Source organism: Pieris napi, chromosome 23 (assembly GCF_905475465.1).
Source record: "Pieris napi chromosome 23, ilPieNapi1.2, whole genome shotgun sequence".
Lineage (NCBI taxonomy): Eukaryota > Metazoa > Arthropoda > Insecta > Lepidoptera > Pieridae > Pieris > Pieris napi.
In genome coordinates, this window is record NC_062256.1 from 9,901,599 (window position 1) to 9,912,461 (window position 10,863).

General features: G+C 34.7%; 1 protein-coding gene across 1 annotated transcript; it reads left to right on the forward strand.

The window, feature by feature from the left end:
* Positions 1-4,012: 4,012 nt before the first annotated feature.
* LOC125061205 (synembryn-A) lies at positions 4,013-7,725 on the forward strand. Its single transcript, XM_047666455.1, has 8 exons — positions 4,013-4,336; positions 4,488-4,627; positions 4,710-5,166; positions 5,278-5,483; positions 5,771-5,909; positions 6,349-6,592; positions 7,140-7,357; positions 7,486-7,725. The coding sequence occupies exons 1-8, from the start codon at positions 4,256-4,258 to the stop codon at positions 7,639-7,641; spliced, it is 1,641 nt and encodes a 546-aa protein (XP_047522411.1). The 5' UTR covers positions 4,013-4,255; the 3' UTR covers positions 7,642-7,725.
* Positions 7,726-10,863: the final 3,138 nt, after the last annotated feature.

Here is a 10,863-nt window from a genome sequence, read left to right on the forward strand (position 1 = left end):
AATTGGAACGTGAATTAGTTTTCAAATGCATCAGCAGAGTGCGCTAAGTCAGTGGTGAAAAAAAAAATGTTCTGAATAGAGTTAGCAACCTCATTAATGTATAAAATAATGTGTTAAACAATAATAATTGGTTGAAAACTATTTACGCTTATTGTAATAATCAAATTATTTCATTAACATTTTTTTACTGAAATAAGAGAAAACCTTTAAAGAATATAAGGTTTTAACAAGCTAAATTAACAGTAAAATATTTAGTTTCATGTAATAAACTTCTTACAAACAAAACGTAAAACTTCTTTACTACATCATTCACGTTTTGAGTATTTTTTTAAAAATGATTTCTAAAAAAATTATATACTTTTTCATAACCATTGCAATGTTTACAAAAGTATAATCCTGTAAATTAAATTTGTTTACAGATCTGAATTTTAAAATAAAATTGTATTCATATTTTAAATGTGGAATATAAAAAAAATAACTATTTATACCTTCATCCATACTTATATTTTTTTTTTTTAGCAGTTTGAAATAACTTTAATTATTTTCAAAATCTACGAGGAAACGAAAGCCTTACAAATTTTTCAACAATAAATAATATTTACTAACGAAAATTTCGATAAATGCCAACTTAAAGAAAAACACTGGTAAATTTTCTGTCACTGTGTTGGTATTGATTGCGAGAAGCAGGCGAGAGCATAAGTTTTGTGAGTGCTCAATTGTGCAAAGCGTTGCTGTAGTTGGAACATTCAACGTTGAGCATTATGCCGCATAATGCGCTCTAGTGCTGTAATTGGAAAACGCACTGTATTTCTATGAAATTAAATACTATACGTATTTAGTGTTTTACTATTAATACTTAAAATGACTGGCATTGCCTGGAAAACTAAAACTATATTTATTATAAAACACAACTTTATTCGCAATAATCAAAATCAGAATCCAAAAAATCAATATGCATAGATTCATGAGAGTCATTGCTGTTATCACTGTCTCTCACATTGATTATGAAACTTTCTAAATGTTCCTCTGTAGTACTGTGCCTTTCTTTATATTTATTTTCCACATGTACAGCATGATCAGTCATTTTCTTCCACTTTTCTGCTGTTACATTTTCAAATGACTCTTTAATCACTTGTTCTAAGTGCTCTGTAGTCAATTTAATATTTTTACTTGCTACTCTGCGTTTTGCTAGACTCCATACCAGCTCAATAGCATTTAGATAACAATGGATGTAGTCTCAATACCTCATGACCATTGTGCTTTAAAATTTCAACGGCTTCATATATTGGATCTGGTTTATACCGTTTTACTATACATAGCAGTTCTGCTTTCGTATGGTTCTCTTCAAATTGAATATTATTCAAAGTAAGCCATTGTCTTATCTCATGTTTGCGATTCTGTGTCGTAGGGGCTTTATTTACTATAACGGAAAGTTAACTGGCGTTGTCCAAAACAATGACGCTTAAATTGGGTATGTTTTCTTCAAACCACTTATTGAAGTTGGCAGCATTCATATCATGGTAATAATCAGCCATTTGATTTAATGCTAAATACTAATAATGTGTTCAGCACAAGACCTTTCTCCGACACTCATTGTACAATTATGTACCTTTTTCCAGATGAAATATTTTCAATAGCACCACTTGTAGAGGGACTTTGCCACGATTTTTTGGGCTTGTAGTTTTAATGGACAGAAGTTTCTCTAATATCTAAATAAATTATTGGCTTTCTTTTTGCACGTTTCAACGATATAGATCTTAAATAGTAATGTCTCCAGGCAAATATGTCATTGCGCTCAATAAACAAAGAACGTTCATTTTTGTTTTTCTTAAATTCATAGCCATTAGGCAATAATATTCGGCGAAGAGTTTCCCGACATCCGGTAAATCTTAGCTTTAACGCTACTCATGAAACGAATATTTGTTTCCAGAATATCTTGCTTACTGACGCCTATATCATATCTCATATCCGGATCTAGAATTAAAGAATTTAATTGTGTCATAAATATGGGTAATAATGGAGAACGATGAAGGCGGCTGTGTATTGTTAAAAATTTACGAAAGTTTTTTATTAGACATATTAATGATTTGTGACGCCAGTAACGGGATGTATGAATAATATTGTTCGATTCATGCAGTTTTCTATGTAGAGGATGGTTAGAAAACTGCATAAGATTGAACAAGAATCGATCACTTAAAAAGTTCCTTCTTAATTTTAAAGGAGGATCGCAGCATTCTACTTGTTAAGCATTGGTTGGGCTAGATTTAATCACTCCTGTCACAATTCTCAAAGCTTTTGACTGAATGACATCAAGTTTTTGACTTCCCAAGAGTCTTGCTGTCTTCCGCGAAATCACCCTAAGGTGGCGCTGGGAACCCCGTTGCGCCCATGGGCTTGCGGGGGGTTTCGTTGTACGCGCCCCGCTCAACGGCGGGGCGGTCGTTGGGGCAGGCCTGGAGCAGCCCTAAGCCTCGGTTGCGCTGCGGAGCAAGACTAACACTGTCTAACAAATTCTGGACATGACTTATCTATTGCTGAATGGGACCCTTCGACCACACTTTACACAGTACAGAGGATCTTTATCTGACCTGTCACATGACCTCCACAGTTATAACATATTGGAGTCTTAGAACGACATTGAACTTTGGTATCACCATAACGGCAGCATTTATAGCATTGTATCGTAAGATAAGTATAATATATCTCTACTGGAAGAGCAATATAGCACATGAAAATCCTTTTTGGTAAAACTTGCCCATCAAATGTTATTACAACTGATTCAGAGGGATTCCAAGAAACCGAGTCATTAATTTTCACCTTGCGATTCAAACGTCTTATTTTAAGTATTTTGCCGCAGCCTAGTTTAGTTAGTGCCAAGTATAGGTACGGATACATTTTGTTGAACTTCCTCTACACTCCAATCTACAGGGACCTCGCGAACTAGACCCATTCTTGTTACGCTGAAAGTGGGAATGAAGGCTTTAAACTTTTTCGTTTCCAAAAGATTGCAGTTAAGAAAATTATTGGCGTCTTTATAATCGATCCCGTCGTCAGGGGAACTTTGTACCTTTACGTTACTGGTTACTAGCTTTGGTGATTGAATAGTCTTGAGAGATATTTGAATTTTCCGTGTAAGATGTTGATGGTTGAAAGGATGTGTTATGTAAATTATTATTATTTTGCCAGTGTGGAGATGACGTGGATTGAGATATAAGTTTAAAAGTAACCTTTTTAATGACGACTCATTGGTCTAGTGGTTAGTACCCCTGACTGCGAATCCATGGGTCCCGGGTTCGATCCCCGGCTGAGACGAACATCGATGTGATGAGCATTTGGTGTTGTGCTTAGGTCTTGGGTGTTTAAATATGTATTTATATGTATATCTATCTATAAAATGTATGTATATCCGTTGCCTAGTATCCATAACACAAGCTTCACCAGCTTAGCATGGGACTAGGTCAATTGGTGTGAGTTGTCTTTTAGAAAAAAAAAATAAGTTTTAGCACTGACAGTAATCACCGTTAGAAACACTACCTTTCTTTTTCTTAATTTTCGTACACTGCCGACAAAGGCGCAAATAACATGTTCGTTTACGACTTCCTTCACCTGTCTGAGATGATACCGAACAATCGGTATCCATTTTGTCAAATTCATCTCGTGAACCAACATATATATTTGATCCCACAGGGAGATTCAGGACAACATGGCCATCATCCCATGACCTAGATCGGGGGCTCGTTCATACAATATTTACAGAAATGACAAAAACTTCTACACGATGACACTATACACAAATATGTTATAAAGATTACATATAATACAAAGATTAAAACTACCAGCTTATCCTCTGCGTTTTAACTAGTAAAATTAAATTAAATTTTCACCACCGTGAAAAATACGTCTACCATGAACGAAGTTTCCCGCGCTTTTGCACATTTGTACTTTGTAGTTCCGTTCCCAGTAAACGTCTTTTTTGATCTTTACCTCTACTATACTGTGAATCCGATCGATCATCTAAATAAAATGTCAAACGTCAACATTTTAATTGTTTAGCTAAAGGGCGATCTGCGTTTTACGAATAAAAAGTGATTGGTATTAAAGAAAATCGACCAATTAAGTGCTAAATATTTATCTAACATTATAATATTTTAGATCTAAAATTAAAGCTGCGCTGTTGATGCCGCTACGTAGTATACTTCGAAGAGTCGAGGACTGAGCCATTTTTCTCTTTATATATTTCCAGTAATTTATCGCCATGGATGAAAATGAAATATCGATTATAAGGAGCAAGGACTTTGCAAATGTTTCGGAAATTTTGGAAAAATTTATTAAGAATGTACGTATATGTTATTTTTGACTACCGTAAAGATAGCAAAATATATATTTTGCAAACTGTAAATTACAAACAGTCCAAAAGAGGCTAATCTTATTAGTAATTAATTATAAATCTCTCAAATTGACTAAACAATGCCATTATTTTATTACAGAATGAAACAAATTTTTCATTCCCTTATCTTTCGGAGAATAACATGAGGGTGTCATTATGGGCAGCACTATTTGAGCAGCTTCAGGATAAATCAGCTGAAATCATTCATATTTCCTGTTTGACTACCCTAAGAATATTAAGGTAAATTGATAGCTTAAAAACAAAATTGTATTGCATTAAAAAGATATTATTTTTTATTAAGATATAATGTAATATTTTGCAGTCGTGACAAAAGTGAAGTAGAAAATTTAATTTGTGAAAAATGGATGATAACATTGATTGAAAAAGCCGGTTTATACATTTTCATTGATGTAACTGATGATGTAAAGGAAAATTTGCCTAGCAAAGACATAGCTGTGGAGGCTTTAAAATGTTTGTGTAACATAACATTTAACAGTGAAGTGGCCAGAGCATTGTGTGCTCATACAAGTATTGCACAAGGACTTGTGGCAAGACTAAGATCATACAGTGAAATACCTTACAAGGAAGATATAATGCTCTTTGACATGAAATTATTATTTATTTTAACTGCTTTAAGACAAAACATAAGAGCCAAAATAAAAAATGAGTTGCATGGAATGATATATTTGATAAATTGCCTGAATGAACTTGTGTCCGAGGCTACAGAGCATAGAATTGAAGCATCAAATGTTTGTAAACATCAAATAGTTGTACTAAATGTAAGTTTTGTTATAATACCATACTTAACTAAATTTGTCTAAGTGTATTGTTTATTGATAAAAAATATTTTTAATGATTGTACTAGAGTTTTAAGCAACTAAATTTTTTAGGATAAGCAAGAAGCAATTGTATGTGAAATACTTAAAACCCAGTTTAATATGATGTACCATACGGGTCCTGATGAGCCTCTTAGTGCAGAAGAAGAAGCATTGGTCTTGAAACTAATGCCAATTTTAACTGCTCTACTCACGGCTGAAACTACTACTTGGGACAAGTTGACAGAGCTACATATTAACATAGCCAATTTACTGACATGGTTTGTATGCGTTATGTTTAAAAATTTAAATACAATTATCATATTGTGGGGGTCACAAAATTTAATTTGTGCAAATTAGCAAACTGCGAAAGTTGGTTTAATGATATCTTTGATATACAGTTAATAAAAGATTCCATTATTAAAGTTTTCAGTATTTATTGTTTTGTAATTTTTTATTAATATTTTCTGTTATTAGCGTAGCCTGAAAAATGGATAATAGCGATTTCATATTCTCTAAATTGTTTATTGCACAGGGTAGACAAATAAAATTCAAATTTTTATTGCAGTGTACCAGCTGAATTTTATCAGTACTTAACTCCCGAATGTAGTGAAGATGAGAGTTTACAGTACGTCTACGATGGAAAGAATATGGAAGCTCTGCATGCTCTATTACAATTGTTACAACACAGATTAACAGTTACAACCGTAAGTTATGCTTTTTTCAAACATTTTACACTTACAAAATAATACTACATTTAATACTTTTATTTCAAACAATTTATAAATAAAAATGTAAGACAAATCAAAATCTTATATGTGTGAATATTTTCTATAGTATTTAGATTGTATTCAATAAACAGTCACACAGTAAACTACAAAAATGCTTATTTTAATTAAGACAACAACAATATTATGTGGAAACATAAGCTTTTATGGTCACCCGCAAAAGTTTTACCGATTCATAATTCAAACAGATATTCTTACATCACACTAAAGCAGGTAATTGCATCTCAGCAATGTACTTGTCAGAGCTTGTCATTCAGGGTCGACAGTTCAGTGAAACATCTGTCAAACGTCAAAAATGTAATTTCGACACACGGGAGTCGTGCTTCGCTAAGATTGTGTAAACTAAATTTTATTTTAGGGTACAAATAATGAATACGAAAACCTTTCACCGATTCTGACCGTATTGAACAAGAGCGCTCGTAACGTACGAGCTCATCGTAAATATTTACGACAAACGGTGCTTCCGCCCCTGAAAGACGTTTCCCTGCCTCCGGAAAAGGGGAACACCCTTCGTAATCAACTCTGCAGACTTTTGACTACACCGGTCACGTCTGTGAGGGATCTCGTTGCAGAGTTTCTGTTTATTCTGTGCAAAGAGAAAGGTAAGTCTATTTATTAATCTGAAAATGTATATTACTCTTAAAAGGTCTTCATTAAAGTTAAATTTCTCCTAATTGTGTCTTTTACTCTATCTAAAACAAACACAATTTCTAGTGTAAGGGCTAGTTGATCTAGTTCCTAGGGTAGGAAATTAAACACTCCAACGGTGATTCACTATAATTCACTTCACTGATTTTGCTTGAACTGTATAACTTCAAACTTGAACTAAGGAATTGCCCGTGCGCATGTGTCACAACCTCTTTTGTAATCTATTCCCTACTCCGACCCGACCATCCCACTTCGGGCTGTTGTTCGTGTCAATTCGTGAACAACCGAACGAGTCAAATGAGTAACTATTGCACATGCGCACTTGTAGCAACATTCTTAAGAATATGTTTCTTAAAAAAATGTTTAGAATTAAATTAAATAAATATAAAAAGCTGACACTAGTAAGAAAACACGAGATATAATAAAAGATTTTCACGATTTGAGAGCATCTTTCGATGCATTTGTTTTTGGCCTGATATTTAAATATTATTGTTTTTACAGTGGGCCGTATGGTGAAGTACACCGGTTTCGGTAACGCGGCCGGTCACTTGGCGCAAAAGGGTCTCATGTGCGGTGGGCGTGGCCCCATACAGTACTCGTCGAGTAGCGAGGACTCCGACACTGAGGAGTATTTGGAGGCCCAGCCTCATATCGACCCGGTCGTAGGATGCACTAGACCTCCCAGGGTCGATCCGTTTGAGAGTATGACTGAGGAACAGGTACGGTTTGTAATCTAATAATGATTATAATGTAATTGAATTATATTTTATGCATATAAATGTAATGAGATTTAATTTTAAATAAATGATTAGTGGTAATTGTGTCTTAAAAGAAATCTTATTTTCAGAAAGAACACGAGGCTATGAAGTTGGTGAATTTATTCGATAAAATGTTATCTGAGGGCGTGGTCAAACCGGCGACGATCGGCCCGGACGGAAAGCCCAAACCCCTCGAGCACGTCCTGGAGATGAGGGAGAATCCACCGAACAGACCGCAGTCCTAAATATATAATTAGATGGCCATTTTTATTTATTTTTTTATTTTGTTACAAAAATAAATCGCAATCGCAAAGAGAGGGATTCATAGGCGTGATCTTCTTTTCTTTTCAAATATTTCATTTTTACTTGCCTCAATGTCCCATAACTCCTAGATGGGGCGAGGGGCGTCCACAGGGAGGCGTCTACCGTCGCGTTGGGTCTCGAGCCTCCAAGTCTTTCCGGCTCTCTTTGCCTCGTCTGCAACGGCCCCGCTTCCGCTTTCCTTGCGGGATATAATTGGATCTCTTCGGAGTGTTTGCCCTATCCATTTCCACTTGCGTCGCTTGATCTGCTAACCAGCGTTTTTCGATAGCGCTCCCAAAGTTGCTCGTTAGATCTTCTCGAGCCAGTAGATACCCAGAATACGGCGAAGACTTTCAGAAGTCTTAATACATTGATAAAAAAACATTTAAGTAAACAAAAGGAAATATATAATAGTAGACTCGTTCACAATCTCGTCGAATAATAGACTCACGCGTCCCTGCCCCTTGAATCGAATTAACTAGAGTTCAAGATCACAGTAAAATAAAGTAAACACTAAGCTCACTAAGCTGTTTGAGGAGTCTTTATTTACATTTATTTTGAGGTTTAAAACCTACTTTATAATTTATGAATTCTGTAAATTGAGTGTGCTCAAAAAAAAGTTTTATGCATTTTAAGTAAGGGCCTATATTATTTTAGATATTTATATTTAATTATATTGCATATATGCAATTTTATTAAGAAAACCTCCTATCACGATGATTTTTATATTATAACTATGTACTTTAGCGCACACCGAACGTTTTTATGATTTCTATATAATATAATTTAATACTACAAATAATATGGAAATAGTTACAAATAATTATGCAGCGTTTCGTGAGTGTATTTTTAACACGGAAGCGTGAACATATAATTTTATTGCAAACTATACAGATGCGTGGGAAAATGTGGCGTTTAAGCCCGTTCGTCGTTTACTATGTCTTATTTTGGTTTTCCCGTGCGAAAACAAATATAAAAGCTCCATTGTCTCTTAATTACGCTCACGGAGCACTGTATATAAATGTTTTGCTGTAATATTCTGTAGTGTCTTCACCTGTCACCTGTATGATAGGTGTTTTTCGTAATAATAGGTTAAGCATAGACCATAATCATTTTAATCAGTAATTTATATTACATAATAATTAAAAACTTGAATTCATAAAATTATAGTCTGTGTATAAGGTGGGCTGAAAAGTTCGTAGTCTGACACATAGATGGCGCCACTAATATTAAATTAATATGATTTTTTCTGAGCCCTAACCTTCGAAAGACGCGTGTTTAAATTTGACGACTTTCGTGCTATTACTTTGTGAATGCTATATACAGTAAACCGTCCTACAACACGGGAGATTGGTTCCGCGTTATAGGAACGCGTTGTAGAAGTATGTTCTCATAACGCGCTAGTATGCCCATATTACGCGTTATGTACCTACAAATTACCCACGTTTAACTTTCTTTTTAAAGGGGATTAAATCGAATATTAAAAGAAACTATGTTATGAACAAATTAAAATAAATGTCACAGTACAGAAATAGAACGTGTGCCTCCCGCGTTAAATACGGGGAATACCCGTGTTATACGAAGGAGGGAAATGGCGTAATACGAAAATGCGTTATCAGAGTACCGTGTTGTAAGGGGGTTTACTGTATTTTGAGTGAAGGAACTTTTGTTTAAAAAAATAAAAGGGAATTTCGTGTGTTACTAAAGCATTGCTTTTTGGCCAAAGTTATTGAAGCCAAGGCTTATCTTTAAGTTTAAAAAAAGGCGAAATGAGTACCTACGATGTAAAGAGGCTGCTGCCCCGGCGATAACATCAATCAAGTCCACAAAATAATTTTGGATAACCGAAAAGTGAAGTTGATTAAGATAGCTAAACATAGAGACCCTAAACATATCAAAGTAACGTTTTGGACATATCCTAGATGAATATTTGGATTTGCGATTTTATGTCGATATTGGACAATGGATGTAACATAGCTCCATCATTTTACACCGGAGTACAATCGACAGACAACAGAATGGACTGCACGTGATGATATGACTCCAAAGCGTGGAAAGACGCAAAAGTCGGCTGGCAAGGATAAATACTTGCCAGCCATATAAATATAGTATCTCTTTTATCTTTTTTCGCCAGTTCTCAACCTTTCGTATAGGTGAATAGGGCAGTCAAATAAAATATGTGGAACATCTGCGTATCCGCACATACACGCCGGGCTTTCTTTTAGTTTAAATCTATGTACCTACGTAGATTTAAACTAAAAGAAAGCAGAAAAACCCTAGTCACCTCAGTTTGCTATTTAATGTTAAGTTTCTAGTTATTTTGTATGCAGCGATGGCATCCGGGAGGAATATTTTTGTTGTTTTTCCTGCTATTTCTTTCCTGTACATTGTAGCCCACTTTTGCAGTGTTCCCGCGCTTTAGGTGCGACAGCGGGCAGCGATCGTAGGTCGGTTTATTTTTGTGGTTCTTTGGCTAGCTCGTTTTCTCTCTCATAATCTGCCTCAATGCCATTAATCATAATTTTTTTGGTATGCGCATGATACCATATTCATCGACTTTCTTAAAAAGGGAAAAAACCATTAACAGCGACTATTAAGCAGCGTTTTTCAGACAAAATCGCGGAAAACGGCCTCATGTGCTGTTTCATCTAAACAATGCACCATGTCAAAAATCAATGAAAACGATGGCAAAACTCCATGAATTGAGTTTTGAATGGCTTCCGCATCCACCGTATTCTCCAGATTAGGCCATCGACTTTTTCCTATTCTTAGACTTCAAGAGAATGCTCGCTGAACAGAAATTTTACGCTGATGAAGAGGTAATTGCTGAAACTGAAGCCTATTTTGTGGCTAACGACGAATTTTACTATAAAAATAATATCGATTTATTTTTATAACCACCATATAATCGTTGTATCGCTCAATAATTAAATCAAATTCTATAAAAAACCTACGAAACTTTTCAGACCACTTGTTAGGGTTTAATGTATTCAGAGAATTGGATGTTTTAAATTAAATACTTCACTATAGTATTAAGCTAACATTATGTAATCAGTATTTAATCATTCATATATCTAATTCAAACAATTGTATTGATGTGTTTTGAAATCCAAAAATAAATAGAAATTACATTGACTTTCATTTGTTTTCATCTTAAGGCCCTC

What these genes read in the sequence shown, in the direction of transcription:
- LOC125061205 (XM_047666455.1), top strand. Translation starts at nt 4,256, where the DNA reads ATGGATGAAAATGAAATATCGATTATAAGGAGCAAGGACTTTGCAAAT. An exon ending in TGGAAAAATTTATTAAGAAT is followed by an intron (nt 4,337 to 4,487) that starts GTACGTATATGT and finishes ATTTTATTACAG; the next exon opens with AATGAAACAAATTTTTCATT. An exon ending in ATCAAATAGTTGTACTAAAT is followed by an intron (nt 5,167 to 5,277) that starts GTAAGTTTTGTT and finishes TAAATTTTTTAG; the next exon opens with GATAAGCAAGAAGCAATTGT.